Source organism: Bos indicus x Bos taurus, chromosome 8 (assembly GCF_003369695.1).
Source record: "Bos indicus x Bos taurus breed Angus x Brahman F1 hybrid chromosome 8, Bos_hybrid_MaternalHap_v2.0, whole genome shotgun sequence".
Taxonomy (NCBI): Eukaryota; Metazoa; Chordata; class Mammalia; order Artiodactyla; family Bovidae; genus Bos; species Bos indicus x Bos taurus.
The window spans coordinates 733,594-755,044 of NC_040083.1; the positions used below are offsets into that span (position 1 = coordinate 733,594).

Sequence of the window (21,451 nt, forward strand, 5' to 3'; positions counted from 1 at the left end):
CAGTTATGGAAAAAAACACAACTAGTCTTCTCTGACCTCTGTAATTCCTCCACAATTGTGTTCCTCACCACACAGCTGGATTGTTCCTTTCTTTCATGGAGGACTATCACAATATTTGGCTTCAGGAGTCTACCCTTGGCATGGAGAATTACATAAAATCCATAAACATGAACAACAATCCCAGTGACCGCTTACATGAGCTGTTGAGTTAGAACTTCACAACAAGCAAATATTAACACATATTTGGAGCTGAGCAGTGTCCTGGCTTGCCTGACAAAACCACATATGATTATGATTCCTTTACTGGGAGGCGGAGGTCTAACATTGACCTTGAAGTTGACTGATGCTTCCCGGGTACAAAACTCAACTTGTATTGAACCTTCTATTTTCCTTAAATGACTGGATGGATAGCTCCATCCCACGGACAGACCTGTGAGCTCTTTAGCCTTTTGGAATGTATGTAGGAACTGGTTTCCCCCCTGGCTACTTTTTAGCCACTGTTTCATGGAGAGGAGATAAATTTTGTTAAAGGACTAGGTTGAGGGTGGTCTCCAAATGCCAAGATGTAAGATGGCTGAGATTCAGAATGCATCCAGCCTCGCCCCACTTCCTGACCCACGCACTCTTGTGCTGTCCTCCCTGGCTGGCCTCTTCCCTTCCTTTCTTTCCCGGTTTGCCCCCTCACTTATTTGTATGTCTCTTTTTCTCTTCTCTTCACTCTCCTTCCTTTCTCTTATTCGTGGGTAAGATAAAGACCTGGAAATGAAACTGAAATTCACGTGCCTGGCCGCAGCCCCTGGAGGGGTTAGATGTTTAGATAAAGAGGGAAATAGTCAATTCCCTCCAGTTGTGTTACTCAACGGAAGCAGGTTTTTCTCGTCACTCCTGTGCTGCGTCAGTCTGATGTGTCTCCACTGCCTTCCTGTCTAGACAGAGGTCTGCCTGCATCCCCATCTCCTCAGCGGCTCAGTCCACAGCAGTCAGTGTGCTCAGGACCCACATGTCTCTCAGAGAGCCTGCCCCAGCCTCCTTAACATACTGACCTTATCCTGATTGAGTCCTTCAGAGACCTGTGTATGGGGGGGGGCAGGGAGGGGGAAGGGAGGGGAGCAGGGCACAGAAGACCTGCGTGACAGCTGTCAGCACCAGGCCCTGACTCAGCTGTCTGCAAATGGCCACAGGCTGTATTGAGTTACTCCTGCAGCATTGTCTCATGGCGTGCAAAATCCAAACTTCAAAAATGTGTCTTATTGGTTGGGAGATGGTGCCTGAGAAAGTGTGGCTCTCTGCTCACCAGGGATACTCACCTTCCTAGCTCCCGAGAGTGGAATCCTGAGTCAACATGTGAATGAATTATATTTTGTTACATGAAGTGAGGTACTGAGTGGTCAGAGGGTGACTGTGAGGATGTTTGAATACAGTTCCAGGTTAAGATGGTAGATTAAACAAAAGTGGGTTGGATAAAGCCTGTGGTTCCCAAACTGTGTGGCCAGACACCCCATGCGCCATACCTGCCAACAGAGGTGCTGGAGATGGTGGAGATTTTCAACAAAACAGTGAGACTTGACACATAGATAAGGACTGCTGGCTTGAGACGGCTCTGCCTCACAATGTTAGATCATTCTATGTTCTCTTCGGTAATATGGTGGTTGTTATTCAGTTGCTCAGTCATGTCCAGTACTTTGCAACCCCATGAACTGCAGCACACCAGGCTTCCCTGTCCTTCACCATCTTCTGGAGCTTGCTCAAACTCATGCTCATTGAGTTGATGATGCCATCTAACCATCTCATCCTCTGTCGCCCCCTTCTCCTCCTGCCTTCAGTCTTTCCCAGCATTCAGGGTCTTTTCTAATGAGTCGACTCTTCACATCAGGTGGCCAAAGTATCAGAGCTTCAGCTTCAGCATCAGTCCTTTGAACTTTGTGAAACTGAGTTTTTGGTGTGTGTGTGATGAAAAGCAAGTCCCACATGCAAACCAGTGAAGACATGAAAGGAGAGTGGCCGGTCCAGTGTGGCCGTGAGAGGAGGCTGGGGGTCCAGTGTGGACGTGAGAGGAGGGTGTGGGGTGTCCACGAGAGGAGGGTGGGGGTTCCAGTGTAGACGTGAGAGGAGGGTAGGTGGTCTAGTGTGGACGAGAGAGGAGGGTGGGGGTCCAGTGTGGACATGAGAGGAGGATGGGGGGTGTCCATGAGAGGAGGGTGGGGGGTCCAGTGTGGACGTGAGTGGAGGGTGGGGGGTCCAGGGTGGACGTGAGAGGAGGGTGACTGGTCCAGCGTGACTCCAGGAGGAGTTGTGCCACGGTCCAGGTCCACGTACACACATACACTCATACACACGAGTGATCATGGTGATTTAAGAATAAGATACTGATGTTTTCCTTCAACTTATGTGTGTTTTTAAAAACAGTAACTTCTTAAGACCTAGATAGTATTACATTCTTGGTAAGAACTACTTTAGCAAACAAGACTGTCTCTGCATCTTTTGGTTTGGAACACCATGAAAAATTGCTGAGACACTTAGGGTCTTGTGAACCAACAAAGTCTGGTTTAATGTCTGGGGAGTGAGGGAAAGACTTGAAGCAGGAGACAGAAGGACCGCGTCACTCTGAGGACCTGAGACCTGCCTCCCCCACGACCCACTGCCCTGGCCCTGGGAAGGCTGGCTAGGCCAAGATGCTGGGGCTCCTCTCTGGGCATTGGAACACCCCAAAAGAAGAAAAACCCACCCGTGACAATCCAGGAGTTTCTCCAACACAGAGGCAGCTACGGGAAGGCCTGGGTGCCCAGTGCTCTCTGCTGCTCTGAGCTTCCACACGGCTCAGAACCATGAGGATGGGAAGAGATCAAACCCAGATGGAGAAACTGCCCTCTGGGATGGTACAGAAAAGCAGGATCAGCTCCCCAGAATGCAGCATGGAGGCAGCAGATGCACTAAGAGAAATTGTGAAACCGCACCGCTATCATCAGAGAGACAAGAGAATCGGCGCATCCAGGAAGCAAAACTGGGAGGAGGGGAGGGTGTTCAGGAAATGAGGAGTTGGTGGAATGAAAAGACTGGGAACAGAAACAAAAGATGGGAAAATGTCTGACAAAGGAGGAGGAAAAGACAGAGGAGGGATGTAAGAGAGAAAAGGAATGAAAATCAGATGGTAGAGACCCACTGGCGTGGACCGCACATTCGAAACTAGGATTGCAGGAGGCGAGGATGAAGGGGAGGGATTATCAATGAGATACTATGTTTATTCCCCAAACTGGAGGCAGTCAGTGTCCAGACTGAAGGGACCCTGAACGCACAATGTGTCTAGACACACTGATGGCCACGCGTCATGTGAAGTCACAGGGCCCGGGACGACCATGATCGCCCCACACCCGAGGAGGCAGCCTCAGCGCGCAACAGTACTTGGATCGGAGAGCCCGAGCCTCTGAGCGGGGTCACAGCACACAGGGGTGAGGCAGGCCTTCCACATGCTGCTGTGATGTGACCTCCAGCGCAGAGCCGGACCCCAGGCGAGCCTCTGGCTCCACGCAGAGCAGCATTCGGGATCTGTCAGACTTGCATGCCTCAAGGACTGCCCCGCACCACCTGTCTGCAGGGTGTGCTCCTGGCAGTGAGAGAACTCACCGGCCGGAGCGAGACACGGGGCAGGAAGGAGCGCGACAGCAAAGGCGAGCAGAGCTGGGGGCACCCACGGGGCACGGCCACGTTGGGATGTGACGAGGGCAGACACAGTGTGACGTTCCCCACTCAGAGCTCAGGCCCAGCGCCCATCTCCTGCCCTGACGACAGATGATGAGGGAGGCTGGTGAACTGACCCCAGGTCGCATCTCTGCTTGGCCTGACCCCCATCCCTGCCTGCGGGATCAGCTGGGAGCACACGTGTGCCTGCTTGTGGACGTGCTGTGATCTGACCCAAAGCTGAGAGCAGAAAGTCGGCCAGGTTAAACTGCAAAGCGGTCACGTGACAGACGCAGACACCGCCAGGTCTTCTGGCCAGCTGTCCCTCTCCTGCCGGTGCTCAGCCCCTCTACACAAGCCCCCACCCAACCAGGAGCCCCAGATTTCCCAGGAATCCCTGCGGCCTTGACCACTCAGGACCCCTGTGTACTTTGGTAAACACCTGGGGAAGCTCAAGTGTTTTCTGACAGTGGCAAGTTGGCCTTTTCTTTACACAACGAGATAAATACTTGTGCTCAGTCGTGTCTGACTTTTTCAGGTGCCATGGACTGGGACCCCGCCCCCCGGACTCCTCTGTCCGTAGGATTTTCTCAGCGAGAATACTGGAGTGGGTTGCCATTTTCTTCTCCAAAATGCTTGTTAGTCAACATTTAAAAACTAAGTGAAGTCAGAGAAAAATAAGTATCATATGATGTCACTCATGTGAAATCTAAAATAATGATGCAAATGAACTTATTTGCATAACAGAAATAATCACAGATGTAGAAAACAAGCTTACGGTTGCTGAAGGAGAAGGAGGCTAGGAAGGGATAAGCTGGGAGATTGGGACTGACATGCACACACCACTATATGTAAGATAGGTAACCATCACGGACCTCCTGGGTAGCACGGGGAGCTCTGCTCAGTGCTGCAACAACTTGTGTGGGGAAATGATCTAAAGGAGAGTGGGTGTGTGTGCATGTATAACTGATTCACTCTGCTGTCTGAAACCCACACAACATGCAAACCAACTACACTCCAATCAAAATAAATTACAAAGTAAAACTAAAGGGCACACTTTTGAAGGAACTATAGATACGTGGTAAACATACAGGGAAATCAAACAGAAAGGAAGATTCAGCTGGGGTGGGTATTAGGGGGCATTTCTAAAGAACTGGTCATCTTTCTTTTCTTAGGTTTATTGATGAGTCTGCTGGGGTTCATTTCATTGTTACTCCCTAATCTATGCGTTTTTATTTTTGTAATTTTTTTATTGAAGTGTAGTTGATTTATAATGTTAGTTTTTACTGTATGTTAAAGTGATTCAGTTTCATATATATATATATATATATATCCGTCCTTTTCATATTCTTTTCCATTATGATTTAACACAGGAAGTCCTTTAAAAAATGTGTATGTCTTATAGTTACCCACACTGAGTCACATCTTGCTAACTTTAGTCCAGAGTCCTTTTTTATTATTATTATTAATAGTTGCGTTAGCCAAATTATGTGGTTTGGAAGGTAAAAGCTGCATTTTATTTTTAGTTAGGCTGGACCCCAAAGGGGGAAAAAAAGGCCTGTAAAGGAAGACATTTATGAAAACATCCCCCAGTTACCCAGAGGATCCAGTAATATAATCCATGCTGCTTCCTCATTTTATGTTTCTGCAAACAAAATGGTTTTGTTTGTATTTGATGAAGAGTTAAACATGACCAAGAAGTTGAATGAAATTTGCGATTAACCTCTGAGAGGTAGTTATGTGATTGAGTAACTTTTAAGTAATGGTAAAAAAGACAGAATTTACCATCAGCAAAAAGATTTCTAATTTAGTAAGTTGTTATATGTCTTCAAATCAAAGCTTTCTAGTTAGGAAAATTGGATCCAAGTAGATCATAATTAGAGTCATTAGTAAGTTTAAACTTTTCCATTTTTTCAAAGGCCAGTTTTTTAATACAAGCAAGTGAGCCTCTGTCTTTGAGACAAGCAGTCATTTCCTGATTCCCATCCCTCACCAAAATGTACTTCACGGTCTCTTACGGTCTTTGTTCACAGAAGATGGTCCCGGGTGAGAACTGGGTGCAGCACCGGGCTCGTGCCCTGTCTTCCTGGCTTTCTTCTTCCCTTAGTGTCAGAAGCATACGAGCCAAGATGCTGCTTTCTCAGCAAAACATGAGCCTGTTGTCACTTTCGGATGCAATTTTCCAAGAGAAGCAAAGCTGAACGACTTTTAGGGCGTTGGACCAAAGCTTTGTCTTGTAAAAGTCCCTGAGACGTGGCAATGTCTGAAGATAACCCAAAGAACTTGCTTGTGCTTTTTTATTCTGACTTTTTTGTTCTGTATGTAAACTATCCAGTCGGTCATCAGCTCTATGCATGAACATACCTCATTTTATGCAGGAGAAGTGTTCCTGAGAATTGCTGGAAAATGAAGTTTGTTGAGTCAGATTTGAAACACGAAGGCTTTTCATTCTCTGAAGGGTCCTCTGGGTGAGAAGGGGCAGCTGTATAAACAAGCTGGGGTTTTCTTAAAATGGCATGACTTAAAAAAAAAAAATCACAAAATTGTAGATAACATAAGAAGGCACTCTGAGAGTTGACGAGGTCATTGCTCCCAGACCGATTTCTCTCATCCCTGCTAGGTAAGATATTACCCTGATTTAAAAGGTACGTTTACAGCACAGCACTGTATGAACTGTAAGCACCGTGCTTGCAAGGAAAGCTTTTCAGGCGTTTCTCTGTCTCCAGAAGCTCCATCTTCCAGGACAGTGCGATGGGGAGGCGGGCATGGACGCCCAGCAGCAAATGCTGCTGCCCACCTCCCAGAGAATGGCCAGGACAGGGTGGACGGTGGGGGGTTTTCCCCAAATCTCCGTAGACTGGGCTGCCCATCTCTTCTTCTACCAGCAGGGCCATGTGACAGCGCCCTTGGGGCTGGTCTGGCATCCTCCCAGTGTGTCTGGTACCTGGAGGACACAGAGCCCACCTGCAGGTGGGTTTGCAGTGAGTTACTTGGACAGTGAGAGTAATTCGGATGTTCAGATCCAAGAAACTCCCCCTTTCCCACCTTTCACAGCTTCATTTCTGTTGAGTTCCCCATCTCCTGGACGAGGAGCAAATGCAGAACACCTATAGGCCTTGTGCTAAGGAGCTCATGGGAGGCAGGGTGTGACCTTCAGCGTTTTGGCCTCAACGTTAATTAACTGTGACCTTAGGGGGATCCCCTGGACCTCACCCAAAGGAATGAGCAATTTGAGCTAGTCCTTGTAGCCCAAATTTATGTGTTCAGTTTACAAATCCCCAGTCCCCGATGCACTTCTGGATAAATCAGTTTCTCCAGGATTCATCTTACGTGACCCCCCGCCCCGACTGGAATTGTTTCTAGCTTTGTGTCTTTCTTGTTGGTGGAGAGCCTGGAAGTGTGTGCAGTGCAGTCAGGACACACAGGGCACCCTCCCCCTGCTCCCTGTCACCCTCCCGTTCTGGCCACTGAGCCTTTGCATCAGTGATAGTCGTGTGCTATAAATGCTCTCAAGCCTTTCCCTGAAAACCCTTTCCTAATACGCCAAACAGCTCCATCTAACAGGATTCCTTGACGGTTTTTGAGCCAGGAACTCCAGTGGGCCCCCTAGGGCAGTGTTTTTAAACTGTGGATCATGACCTATGAAAGCGGATGGCAACCCCCCCATCCGTTTAAAACAAACTAGAAGAGAAAATGCATAGTGCCCAGCATTTCCCCACTATTCATAGCACGGGAAGTCTCCAATGATACCATCATTTCAAAAAGGGAAAATAATTTTGTTTGTTGAAAGAAAGCAGTACGTTATTAAGAACTCAGCATATCTTGCAATTGAAGTTAAGGTCAACAAGCTCTCTTGGGATATAAAGGAAGACTTACTTTCATTTTATTTACTGTTTTATTGGTCTACTTTTTATTCACTTATTTTTCGTCTTCGCCGTGTTGGATCTCTGTTGGACTTTTCTCTAGTCGCATCGACGTCGGGGCGGCAGGGCCCTCCTCCATAGCTGCAGTGCTCAGGCTTCTCGTTGCAGTGACTTCCCTTGTCTCAGAGGATGGCCTCTAGAGCAGTTGGGTTCCAGCATTTGTGGTGCCCAGGCTCTAGAGCACAGGCTCAGTAATTGTGACGCACGGGCTTGATCGAACCCGTGTCTCCTGCACTGGCAGGCAGATTCTTGACCATGGAGCCACCAAGGAAGCCTTAATTGCTCTACTTTTGCATTTCCTACTTCTGTTGGTATGTAAAAGTTAAGAGATGTAATTTTAATAAATAGCAGTATTTTTATTATAAGATAGTACTTCTTATAAACCCACTGTGTTTACAGCATAAGTTGTTTTGAGGCCAGTTTGCTAATCTCATCCCTGGTGGTTGGCTCCAGGAGAGATGCCTTAACTCTGAACTCTGAGAAGCATGCCATCGGGGCTGTCAGAGGCGCACGGCCCCCACCAAGGTCTGCCAGCTCTTGCTACAAGGCCCAGGGGCGCAGACACCAGTGCCTCCACGGGGCGACCACTGTGTGGCGCCTGACTCTGTGGTTCAGCCGTTCGCAGCTCTGTGGTCCATGTCAGGCTTGGCCCCCACCCCATGGGCGCACATGGTGGGCGTGGCCAGCCTCCAGGGTAGCTGGGATGAGCCAGTGGACTCGGGTGATGGGCATGGCCCATCCCAGCTTGGGGGGCCCTGAGTTCCAGGTCACCAAGGGTCCATCAGCGCTCGCAGAGATGAAGCAGAGGGACAGGGCTGCAGAGACTTTGGCTCCAAAGGGACATCATTCCCACCACCCCCAGGTTAAAGCAGCTGCCAGGCCAGCTGAATCTCAGGACTGGGACAGAGCCCAGTGCAGGGAGGACTGGGACAGAGCCCAGTGCAGGGGGGCCTGGGTGTTGGAGGAAAACCCCCAAGTCCCAGGACTGAGACAGGACTGCAGAGCCTGGTGTGGGGGGTGCCTGGGTGTAGGAGGGGAACCCCCTAGATCCCAAGACTGAGACAGTACTGCAGAGCCTGGTGTCGGGGGGAGCCTGGGTGTAGTAAGGGAACCCCCAGGTCCCAGGACTGAGACAGGACTGCAGAACCTGGTGTCGGGGGGTGGGGGGCCTGGGTGTAGGAGGGGAACCCCCAGATCCCAGGACTGAGACAGGACTGCAGAGCCTGGTGTGGGGGGCCTGGGTATAGGAGGGAGCCCCCCAGATCCCAGGCTGAGACCGGACTGCAGAGCCCGGTATGAGTGGGGCCTGAGTGTAAGAGGGGAACCCCCGATACCAGGCCTGGGGCAGGACTGCAGAGCCTGGTGTGGGGGGTGTCTGGGCCTGGGTGTAGGAGGAGCAGCCGCAGCCATTCCTACAAACAAGCCACAGCACAGTCTCACGTATTCCACATGATGTGCGATTAATCGGTGTCTGTGGGAATCAGAAGTACACAACGTTTCTTAACATTTACCAACACAGCCGTCCTATGTCACTGATGCAACATAGACCATCATTCCATGTAATAATAGGTAATTGACTCCCAAAATGACAATGCATATTATGCATACATTGATTAACTGGGAATAGGTACTACACTCTACATTAAGCTTCTTTTTAGCAAAACCACCGACAGTTCCTTACGACGTAGCAGTCACCCTAAGTCACCAGGCAGTGCCCTAAGCATAGTGCGTATCTTGTCACAACCATAAATGGTCATGAAAGTGAAGTCTGGAGCCCGACTTGGTTCAAATTCTGATTTTGCCACTCATGAACTGTGTGACTTTGGGTAAATCAGTTAGCCTTACCGTGCTTCAACTTTCCTATCTGTAAAACAGGCTAATCATAGGAAATGTAACTTGCAAGGTTGGCATGAGGGTTAAATCTAAACTCATGTCTTTTCAGTGCTAATAATGGTACCTCATGCTGGAGAAGGGCTTCTGTAACTCTGAACTGTTGTGATGGTTACCAGCATCGACCCTCATGACAACCCTGTGATGGATGATTTATGAGTCATGGTCCATACAAGACCCAGAGGATACATTCTCTTACTGTCTCCATCTTTAGGGAAGAGGTGGGCCAGAGGCACAAAGGCACCACGTGGCAAGACCCTCATTCGTGCCCCGGTCTCCCGGTCTCTGGTCCCAGAGTCTGAGCTTCTCACCCCACAGAAGACAGCCACGCTGTGTAACAGTAGCTTCCAGAGTAACTGTCTGCAGTCGAACATTTCCCCATTGTGTTCTCTTTTCCCCATTGTTAGCTTCTCAGAGAAGCTTGATGTCCCCAGTAAGGGCTTCAGTTGAGCAGTTCTTTTGTTATTGAGAACTTCATGAGCATCAGCCAAACTAGGCAGGGCTGGCGTCTCCCACGTACCAAGCGTATGGGCACAGGCGTTGCAAACCTCTTGTGTCCTCATCACAGTACCCTCATGAGGAGTACATTATCCCTGTTTTATAGGCGAAGAAGCCAAGGCTGATGAAGACAGAGCTTGGCCACAATCACCAAGCATCCATCTGACTCCAAAGCTTTGCCACCAGGTTGAACAGCTAAATTAAATGTCAAGAGATTCTGCTGTGAATACTTCATAAAGTGACCCCATGATAACTGTTACCGAATTTGCTTGGGTTAGAAGGCAGAAGTCTGGCTTCTTGGGAGCAACCCTGTGGGTGCCCTCTGATGAGTGACTCGGTTCTCTTCCTTCCAGAGGAGATCTGCACCCTGGTTATCGCAGAGACATTCCCCGAGGACGCTGGCATCTTCACGTGCTCAGCCAGCAATGATTACGGCTCAGCAGCCAGCACTGCCCAGCTGGTGGTCACTTCAGGTACGCCAGGTCCCTACTGCAGAAAGGACCACCCGGAGGACTGCCCGGCCTCCAGGAGTCATGCTAAGAATCTGTGCTTCATCACAAAACAGAAGGCTGGGGTGGGGGGCGCTGGGAGGCGGGGGGAGTGGGCTGGGGACAGGGGTTGGGCAGTGGGAAACAAGAGCTGAAACCACAGGGTGATGATAGTGTGGTGAGAGAACACACATAGGCAGCTATTTCGGGTGTGTGTTCTCTGTCTTGGGAACAACGGAGCTGGCTGCCCGTGTCTTCTTGCCTACCGGGATGACGTGGGGATTGGGAGGCACCAGGGCGAGTCAGTCACTGTTTAACCCCGCTCAGTAGACCCAGAGAAGCGGCAGAGATCGTAGAAACCAGATTCCACTGAAAGCTGAGTCCTACGAAGAACTCAAGCAGCGCGTTTTATTGTTCAAACCAACCTCCAAGAATATCGGGACATTTTTGTAAACTCAGAAACTTAGCACTTAGGGAAAGTGTGAAACCATTCTTTTCCTCTGTTGCTTTGACCTTTAGTTAACTGTTTTCTGGGGCTTCCCTCATGGCTTAGTAGTAAAGAAGCTGCCTGCAATGCAGGAGACATGGGTCTAATCCCTGGGTTGGAAAGATTCCCTGGGGAAGGGAATAACAACCCACTCCAGTATTCATGCCTGGAGAATTCCATGAATAGAGGAGCCTGGTGGGCTACAGTCCATGGGGTCACAAAAGAGTCAAACATGAGTATTCTGCTATTATTAAGTAGCCTTATTTGGGTTTTATGGCGATATTTCTGTTGTTTATTTTACAACGGTTATAAAATACCTCTTTGACCAAGGCGGCACCTAGCACCTCGGTCAGGAGGCAGTCCTCAGCTGGAGGTGAATTCAACGCTCTGAAAGTTTCAAAGGATTTCTCTAGAAGCTGGCAAGCTGGTTGGTAGGGGGCGGCAGAGACACAGACAAACCAGTTTAGGGCGGTGGGAGGGATTCCTGATTTGTCATCTTCAGTAAGAAAGGAACTGTAAAGTTCTCCTTCACAGGGCTCCGCTGGCAGGACCGAGGACTCTGTTAACAGGAGGCTCCAGGGTTGTGATCGGAGCCACAGAGAGGGTCCAGTATTTGATTCAGGGTTGAAGATGATCCCAGCGAGTGGCGCCAGCACAGGTGCAGTGCTCTGACCATGCAGCCAAAGCTCCAGCCCCACGTCTGTGTGACAGAGATTAGTAGTATTTCCCGTTTTTCTCAAGGGTAAATCTGCTCTTGGCCAAACGTGATCAAGAGCTGTTCTCAAGCTTTCTGCTTGCCCCAGGAAGCACCTGCAGAACACTCCAGAAGCCCTGCTGGGTGCTAGGCGGGGCACAGGGTCCTCGGAAGACACACCCTTGTGTCAGGATGCTCTCCGTTATCCACTGAGAAATGAGCAGTGTGTTCTGCACTGAGTCACAGCTGCAGCAGTCCCCTGAACGGGAAATAATTCCCTATGAGGTCGTAAGACATTTCCCTGAGAGCCTCGCTTGGCTTTAGGAGTGAGTTCCCACCGCTCAGCACAGAAAACCTCTGTAGCCTGAGCTAAGCTCAGCGAAGCACAGGTAGGGTGTTCTAGGCTGAAACAGAGAGGACGAAGTGGCGTCGTTGACAGTGTTTGTGTGGTCTTTTTCTTTTTTAAATTTATTTAAAGTGAAGTTGCTCAGCCCGATTCTTTGCGACCCCATGGACTGTAGCCTACCAGGCTCCTCAGTCCATGGAATTTTCCAAGCAAGAGTACTGGAGTCGGTTGCCATTCCCTTCGCCAGGGGGATTTTCCTGACCCAGGGATCGAACCCGGGTCTCCCACATTGCAGGCAGATGCTTTACCATCTGAGCCACCAGGGAAGCCCAAATTTATTTAATTGGAGGATAATTACAGTATTGTGGTGGTTTTTGCCATACCCTGACATGAATCAGCCACTGGTGCACATGTGTGCCCCCCAGCTTGAACCCCCTCCCACCTCCGTCCCCACCCCATCCCCCAGGGTGTCCCAGTGCACCGGCTTTGAGTGCCCTGCTTCACGCATCAAACTTGCTCTGGTCACCTATTTTCCATATGATAATGTACATGTTTCAACGCTATTCTCTCAAATCATCCCACACTTGCCTTTTCTCACAGAGTCCAAGAGACTGTTCTTAACATCTGTGTCTATTTTGCTGCCTTGCATATAAGGTCGTCGTTACCAGTAGTCTATTGTCATCTTTTTTTAGCTCTTGTTTGAAATTTGTTAATAACCTGGTAGCCGGGGTCCCACTTGTGAGCCACCTGGGAGATGAAGTCCAGCCTGGGGGACCAGCCTGCCCCGCCCCACCCCTGCCCCCTCTGGCACTGTCCCGCAGCAGCCCCCACCCAGGATCCAGGCTGTGGGTGGGGTGGGAAGGGGCTGCGGCCAGGCCATCTCACCGAGTTCCCTCCTCTCCCTCCCTCAGCCAGCACAGACGCCTGCGGCTACGACTCAGCAGGAGAGTCCGGCAGTGGCCACTTCCCACTGCCCTCTCCCCTATGGGAGGCGAGCCCCTTCGAGCTGGTGGCGCAGAAGCCGGCAGAGGCCCCTCCCAAGAGCGGCCCTGAGTCGGGGCTGAGCTCTGCTTCCGACAGGGAAGCCACCTGTGTGCACCCCGCACGCGGAGTAAACGGAATGGTGAATGGCCGAGCTGAGGGCGGCACCGCTCTCCCCAGCCCGCCCGCCCTGCTGTCCCCCGTGAAGGAGCCCCCGCCTCTGCTCGCCAAGCCCAAGCTGTGAGTACCCCTGTCGCACAGCCACGGTCCAGCCTCTGCCAGGGGCCCAGGGTCCAGACCTCCCCCGGGGCAAGGCCGCCTGCAGGCAGGTGTCCCGGCTGTGTGATCTTGCTACTCAATGGGGCCCCTCAAATGTAAAAAACACCCCAAAGCAGAGAAGTACATGAGAGGCTTGGTTCAACCTACCTTTTGCTAAAAACCGTAGCTGGTTTCAGCTGCGCACGTGTCCTGCCTGGGGCAGAGGTGTCTTCAGAAGGTGGGAAGGGCCTGCTGAGAGCCGGCCTGTGAAAATCACTGCCACTGTCTTAAGTAGAGGAGTTGGTGAGGAAATCTGACTAAGCACGGGGCCTGTGGCTGAAGATGGAGTTTCCAGGTGTGGCAGGCTGCTGGAGGGGTGGAGGGAGAGCGCCTCTCCCAGCACAAGCCGCTGGGTGCAGCGTTCCACGAAGGGCGTGCTTCCACCCACGCCACCTTCCTACTTGGTTTCCAGTGTTACAAAAGGGTGGTGATGCTTGTATGCGGGGTTGCGCTGGTGCCACCGGGGAGGGTGGTGGTGAACCCGTTAGAGAGTCAGTTAAGGGATCCCTCTGAGCAGAGCAGAGCTGAGTCCCTACCCTGACGGAGGTCGGCGGGAACGTCAGAGTCCTATCATTGAGGCCGTGTTTGCACGAGGATGGACTCCCCAGGGCCTGTGCTCCCCTCGCTGTCTGGGGGAGGGGTGTGCTGTGGGGCAGGAAGCAGCCTCAGGACAGGAGTGACTGCTTCCTCCCCCTGACTGTGACTCATTGTGGGAACAGGCCAGTTTTCAGATTAGGATGGCATCTTACATTCATTCATCACTTTATTGTTTATTGGGCAGTTTCGTGGGCATTATTAGACCACTCAAATAACAAATCAGCCAGACTAGTGCCTGAGTCAACAGATGGGCAGGCACTTCTGTGAAAGGAAACTTCTGCACTGCCTGTATCACAGCTTCAGAACTTGCTTTTATTATCTTTTACAATGAACACCTCAGGCTTCCTCATGTATCTGCCAGGCTCGTTTTGTGGGCGGTGGGCTGCTCAGTTGTGTACAGTAGCATGTTCCTCACCTAGACAAAGCCCCCTGAGATGCGGGACAGGTCTCAGCAGCTCAGAGAGGCCACCTGAAGAGAGGCTTATGCCCCTGTAGCTCCAGCCCACTGAATTAATTGTCTCTGCCGTCTGCTTTTATCTTTGCATCCAGAGTGTGTATTTGCAGTGCTTTGGATGAAGCAAGGGACCAGCTCTCCTGGGGCAGAGAAGGAAGGTGTCCACTAACACCTGCTGGCTCTTGAGTATAAATCACAGGAGAGCAAACAGAAGGGGCTGCTCACAGGCCTCGCAGCCTCCGTATCTCAGGGGTTTCAGCAGCTCTTCAGCTGACTCAACTGTGTGGGGGGATGTCTATAAAAGATGGACGGAACACTTCTGTGGTTATTAAGAGCTACTTGAATGGCTCGGGCACAAATTTGCAGACTGACATCATGATCTGCTTACTAGTCAGGTGTTCAGTTTAAAGTCAAGTCCAGGGAGGGTGGATTTCAGTGTCTAAATTCCCTTCATGAGGAAATTGAGGGAAACTTGGTAGCTTAGAAGTCACATTGCTGGTAGCAGGTTTTGTCCTGCTTTCTGTTTTCAAATCTTTGTGTGTAAGTATATCCTTAGAGCATCCCTTCATGATGTCCATGTTGTATGAGTACCTTCCAGTTACTATGGAGGAAATAATATGTGATTGACCCTTCCAACATATATATCAATTTTTAAATTTTCTTAGGAATTGTAGCACTTTTTTGGATTTTGTTTTCATCACAAAGCGAGTGCATGCTTGAAGCGGCAGGTCAAACAATACAGAAGTGGTTGAGGGAACTAGTGCCAAGGTCTGGTATGAGGCCTTCCACCCCTTTCTCTGTTATCTGAGAAGGTTGGCTCATTGTTTTAAAGGTTGTATCCATTGATAGGAATGCCATTGAATGACATCTATAGGTAATGTGGAATGATGTCCAGGGTGTCAATGATTAATGTAACCACTAAGTAAAATTCTTATACATGTCTGTTTCTTTTCATACTTTGGGAAAAAATGAAATTTTGAATCTTACGATTAGCAGTGGAAAAACTGGTCCACTTGAATCTTTTTTCATCAACCCATGATTTTACTCCTTTTCATAGAAAAGGAGGGGCTTATATTTGAGGGGTGGGTAGGGAACTTTATGGCATACCATTCATCTGAATCATTTGTAGGCAAACAAATAGGAAACAATTAGGAGGGACTGAAAATAGTAGGAATTTAAATATTTACTCTTATTAAGTGAATCTGAAAAGGGTATTTTATTTGTTAAATTCCTGAAATAGTGTCATTGTTAGAAGGAAAATCTCTGTATTTTTCCTCTCAAAGAGCTCAGTAGCAATCATGAGACGGGGAAAAAAGACTAAAATTAAAAGATAGAAATGTCCTGAATTCCTTTCTGCAGCAAGATTCTAGAACAGAAACCCCCAGCATGGGTCTTGGCGCCCTCCCAGCCCCTGGCTGCTGTCTGCCTCTGCCCTGAGGGTGCGCCGCCCCCCAGGGTTGTGGGTTCCCCTGTTCACGCCCAAGGCGGTGTCCTTGGCGCAGACTCTGCCCCTCCCCCGGTGTGAGTTCCCTGGGGTTGAGCATAGCCGTTCAGTGACATCCAGGTGCCCACACACCACACCATAGACCAGAGGGCACTTTCACTGCACCCAGGGAAGTCGTGAGAGTGTCTGAGAGTCCCTGTGTCTGACACCCAGCGCCGTCCCTCGCAGTACACAGGAGAGGTGAAGTGCTGCTGAAATCATAGTGCTTATCAGAGCCAAAGAGGAGGGGAGGAAGGTAGAATAGCTTGTGAGCTACTTGTCATGTTATCATCCTTGTTCAGAGCCCACCAAGTAAGTCTACAAATGCTGCCTGAAGAGGCAACATAAATACACCACTCGGTTTGTTAATGGGAAACAAAATCCCGTCTCTTTATTTTTGCCGAAAAGCAGTCCCTGAAAGACACAGGCGTGTGTCATCTCCGGGGAAAACCTGGGGGCACCTCGGGGCCACCCTGAGCAGGCCGCGTTCGGAAAGCACAGAGAAGCAGGTCCCGTCCGCTCACCAAGCGCATCCCCTGCACCAGGCCCAGAGGAGTGGAAAGAGCGGATGCTGCTGTCAGACCCTGTCACTTCCTGCTTCTTTGACGTTCTTCCTGTGTGTGTGGAAGGAGCCGATGAGGTGTCCGAGAGGCGACGGGAGGAGGGGAAGCCGGGGCACGTCCCTGTGCTGGACGCAGGACCGCTCAACGGGGAGACAGTGCAGGCTTGTGAGCCGAGCGCGGGTCCTCCCCTCGCCTCAGAGCCAGACCTGTGTCTGTGGATGGCGCATGGCGCCGTGACCCTGCAGCGTTCCCTGCTGGCTCACCTGCCCGAGGTGTGGGCGGAGCTTCCTCTGCTTGCGTTCTCACTGCCCCGCCGCGGCTGCCGGAGGAAGCAGTGTCAGGATTCCTACCTGAAAGGGCCAAATGGCTTCTCAGATGGGCTGCTCCTGGGGACCCTTGCGTCTTCCTCCTTGCTCTCGCCCCCACCCTGAGAGCCCCGGTTCTTCCTGCAGCGCTTGTCTTACAACGGGACAGGCCCTATAAATGCACTACTGCTACCGTGTCACCTGGTCCAGTTCTGGGCTGACATCCGCATGATGAGGAGCAGTGGTGAGAGCAGACAGGAGGAGGAGGGGCAGCCTGGACCCTCTCATCACAGGATCAGCTGAGCCGGACCTGCCCTGCCTGGAAGCTCCCCATGGTCCCCACCCGGCTCCTAGACGCGAAATTGGGGCGTGGGGTCCCCTTACCTGGAGTGTTCACTCCCTGGCATGTCTTTGGGCTGCAGATGGCTGGCTGCCCCCTTTGTTCCCTGTTACCACCTGGCCTGAGGCGTCCCCAGCTGTCCCCATAAACCACACTCTCTGCTGTCCCCACAGCACGGAGCTACTTCTGATCTCTGCTCACTTGCCTGCAGGCTGGTTTGGGTGATGTTTCTCCCATGGGGATGCTTCTTAACCGTGGAAGACCTCACTGTCTCCTCACTGCCGTTTTGCAGGGTCCTCGGTCAGGGCCTGACAGACCGTAAATGTGCAGAAATATTTTGAATGAATGAGACAAGAACAGACCCACAAAGAGCAAGAAGTCTCTCCCATTTAGAGGGACCTCATTCCTCGGGGTTACTTCTGACCCAGGTACACGATAGGGTCTCTATTCTCTGTCCTCATCAACCACAGAGGTTTCTCACTTGACGGTACTTCCCACTGACCTGCTTGTCCTAGAAGCTGAGTGAATACAAAGGATCAAATTCAAATCCCACTGATGGAGTTACAGTAGAGGACATCCAGGGTACTTGATTTGGGAGCCTTTTCACTTCCTCGTTTCTTCTGCGTCATCTTTTATGAATATCTTCCTTTACAACGCTGTAGAAAGCATAAGATTTGTGGAAAAGTGAGGGACCCTTGCACCCTGCTGCCTGCTGGCCGCAGGGCAGGCACACTGCTGCTTCAAGGTGTGTGTCCTTGACGGGTCAGCACCGTTTGACGCGGACGTCTGCTTACCTTCCAGGGCTGCTGGCTGCTCCTCCCCATCCTGTTTACGTGGGATGCGGCCCAGGCCCCAGGCGCAGCCCTGTCAGCACGTTGGAAGTTTTCCTTCCTTTCCCCTTTGCTGGCTGGGGTTCGGGATCTTGCTCTTAAATTCTGTCACTCTGCCTGGTTGGCTTTAGAACACAAATGGTCTCCTAGGTCCTATCCTAGGATAAGCCTTACCTGCTAGATCTAAACACACAGAACAAAGAGAAAATGAGGAAAGCAGTTGGGGGCAAAGTAAGGAACAAAGGTCAAAGAGAGCCCTCTCCCAGCAGGTATGATGAGGTCCTTAAAGATACAGACATGTCCTAAAAGAAGCTTGAGTCCTTCTTGTGTCTAAAATAGAGTTGGAAGTATTTGCTGATGACACTACGTATATTTGAAGTAGTTCTCAGCCATCCAGAAGAATGCTTTGAGTTCATCTTAAATATTAGGTGCTTTCCGTGAACGAGTGCGTGATGATGCAATGCCTATTCAGTGAATCCATCTCATCTCGTCTAAGTGCATATGAGGGCCCCTTGGGTGATCACAAAGTGAGCTGGAAAATGTAGTCCCTGCTGGCTAGAGACCTTTTATTTTTAAAGAGGCAGACCTGGCTCAGAGGAAAGACAGAGCCATGTATGAACCACATGCCCAGAGACAGTGCTATGAATCTGGTGTCCAAATATTAACAAAAGTGTTGAGCAGAAACTACTAGAAGAAACTGATGTATGACCTGAATACATACTGTGAAAGAAAAAGAAGTACTATTTCAACAAACTAAATGTGTGTTATGTGGGATTCTCTGGCAGTCCAGCGGTTAGGACCCGTGTTGTCACTGCTGAGGGCACTTTTAGTCCTTGGTCAGGGCACTAAGATCCTGCAGGTCACACGGCATAGCCAAAAAAATAAGTGAAATTTCCTACTGTGTGTTAGAAGGAAATACAGCAGATGTTACCAGGAGCTCTCAGGGAGGTGGGCTTCTGAGCACGTGATGTTTTCTCGTTCACTTGATTTCCCAACTGATTTTTCAACAATGTGAGTTCTTTTATGCTTACAAGTGTTATTTTAAAAGAATAAGCCCTGGAGCTTTCCTGGTGGTCCAGTGGTTAAGGCTCCACTCTTCTAATGCAGGGGCCCGGGTTCTGTCCCTGACTGGGGAGCTGAGATCCCACATGCCTTGTGGCATGACCAGAAAAAAAAAAAAGAGACAGTTTTTTAAAAAATCCAATTTTAAAAATTCATTAACAAAATAAGCCCGTTTGTAGCCTGTCTCTGCCATCCTCCGCCCTCTGTACAGCCTCAGCTCAGTCACCTAGGCTGGTCAGCTCTGAACACAGCTGGAGGCCGGAGGCTGCGGCCCGTGAGCTCCCCCGCCCCCAGCCCCGAGCCCTCCTCTCCTCCCAGACGCTGGAGGCTCCTGGACTCCCCGTGGGCTGTGACCGCATCCTGGGAGCCCTCCCTGGAGAACACCCTGTGTTCCAGACAGACTCTGCTCCTCACTCACTGTCTGTGCACCTCTCCTCTCCGCCAACCACACCCCCTTCCTGCAAAGGTGTGTCTCAGGCATTGGGATAAAAGTGACAGGAGTCAGACATTTCCGTCTTAAAGCCCAGATAAGCCAGATATTTTACAGGTCAGCCTTGAGTGGCCAGTCCACATGGGGCCTCGCATAGAAAGTAGGATGAAACCTCCGGCTCAGAAGCACTGGGGAAGGAGAAGAGACCCAAAAAGGAAGATTGAGGTTCCGAGTCAGATAACAATACTGTCAGGAAAATACCTGCCAACTGAGGAAGGGGGGCTGTGGCGAATGGGATGAATAAGAGCCAGCAAGGCTGAGGCTAGCCATGAGAGAGGTCAGGGAATCCAGGATAGGACTTGTGTGCTTTGTGGAAATGGGGAGAACCCATTGGGATTGGACACTGGCCCGCGGTGCCCCCAGGGAGCCTGGTCTCAGGACTCGGTAACAGCCGTGGTGGTCTGCCCTCCAAGGTGAACACCGCATCAAGGCTTTCTCCTTGGCCGGCACCACCGGCCGGGCCCTTGCTGGGTCAGAAAGGGAAGCAGGTGAAGCCGGATTGGGGCTTGAGGGGAAAAGAGCTAGGAGTCAAGGGAATGGACACCAAGGATGAAGATGACTCAGGAGGGGAGATGGGATAACAGGGAGATGGGGAAGCAAGCGAAGGGGGAGAGGATGCTGAAAGTTCAAAACCTCAAGACAGAGGAACTTGCGAGTGGCTGAGGCATTCCAGGGATGTCTGAGTGTCCAGTGGAGGTGCAGGACAGGCTGTCACAGCATGGAGAAGGTGGTCAGGGAGGCCAAAGGGGACACTTGTCTGTGTCTGACTCTGTGACCCCATGGACTGTAGCCCGCCAGGCTCCTCTGTCCGTGGGATTCTTCAGGCAAGAGTAGTGGAGTGGGTTGCCATGCCCTCCTCCAGGGGATCTTCCTAACCCAGGGATTAAACCCGGTCTTCTGCAATGCAAGTGGGTTCTTTACCAGCTGAGCCACAAGGGAAGCCCAAGAATACTGGAGTGGGTAGCTTGTCCCTTCTTCAAGGGATCTTCCCAACCCAGGAATCGAACCAGGGTCTCCTGCATTGCAGGCAGATTCTTCACCAGCTGAGCCTCCAGGGAAGCCCAAAGTGGACACTTTAGAGGAACGTTTACATGGATGACGGCCAGGGGAAGCAGTGAAGCTGTCAGCAGAGTGAGGACCTGGCCAGGGCTGGCGTCAAGCTGGGGAGAGGGGTGCTGGGCGGGCGCAGAGATCTTGAAGAGAGATAGCCACCCGGGGGGATCAGCACTGTCCTCGGAGTGGACCAGGGAGTCCAGGACCACGTGGGACTACTCTGGACCACATGATCCAGAGAGGATCAAAACAGGTTTCCTAACATTCTCAAGACTTCAGTAACGTGCGACAGTACAGAAGCATTTCCAGTGACACTGTTCGAGGAGGCGGGGTGTTGTGTGGGAATAAGGACCCCACAGATAACCCTGCAGAGGGGGCTCTGTGGGCCCAGAGCAGGGGGGCTAGGAGAAGAGGCAGGGGGCCGGGAGGAGAGGCAGGGCCAGGCTGCCTCGGGGGAGGCGCGGGGCAGGACCATCAGGTGGTGGGGTCACCTGCTGGGGTTTTACGCCCAGCAACCCAGGCACAGTATCAGTACTGAGAAGCAGATGGCCATCTCCAGTCCAGTTCACACTTGTTTGTTCGTAGCAGTGTGTTTTTATTTTATTTTATTTCCATCGTAGCAGTGTGTTCGTTCTGTGGTTATCCACCTCTTCCACCCAGGGAAGACTGTGAGTGAGTTTTTATTGCATAAGCCTCTTTCCTAGATTTTCATACTGTAAGGCAGTCATTCTCAGCTAATGAGTCTCTAACCCTTTGGTATTGAATTTCAGTTTGTGTCTACAACTTTTACTACTAGAGAATTTATTTCTGTCTGCTGCAACAGACCAACATTGGGTTGCCAGTTTTGTTTCTGTTTTTTTTTTTTTTTTTTACCATCCATTTCTTTTTTTCTGTGAACATGTAGATTCTCCACTGAACAGAATCCATCACCTAATGGTGAAAATATTAGTCACAGGGAGCTTTATTTGAGTTAA

At 50.7% G+C, this 21,451-nt stretch overlaps 1 protein-coding gene across 3 annotated transcripts in view; it reads left to right on the forward strand.

Annotated features, from left to right (window-relative positions):
• The window catches only part of PALLD (palladin, cytoskeletal associated protein), a 365,135-nt gene that overhangs the window by 179,707 nt on the left and 163,977 nt on the right, over positions 1-21,451 (forward strand). For all 3 annotated transcript variants that reach the window (XM_027548913.1, XM_027548914.1, XM_027548912.1), the window contains exons 9-10: positions 10,340-10,459; positions 12,913-13,222. In XM_027548913.1, coding sequence (XP_027404714.1) covers positions 10,340-10,459; positions 12,913-13,222 — 430 coding nt within the window. The remainder of the gene's footprint in view (positions 1-10,339; positions 10,460-12,912; positions 13,223-21,451) is intronic.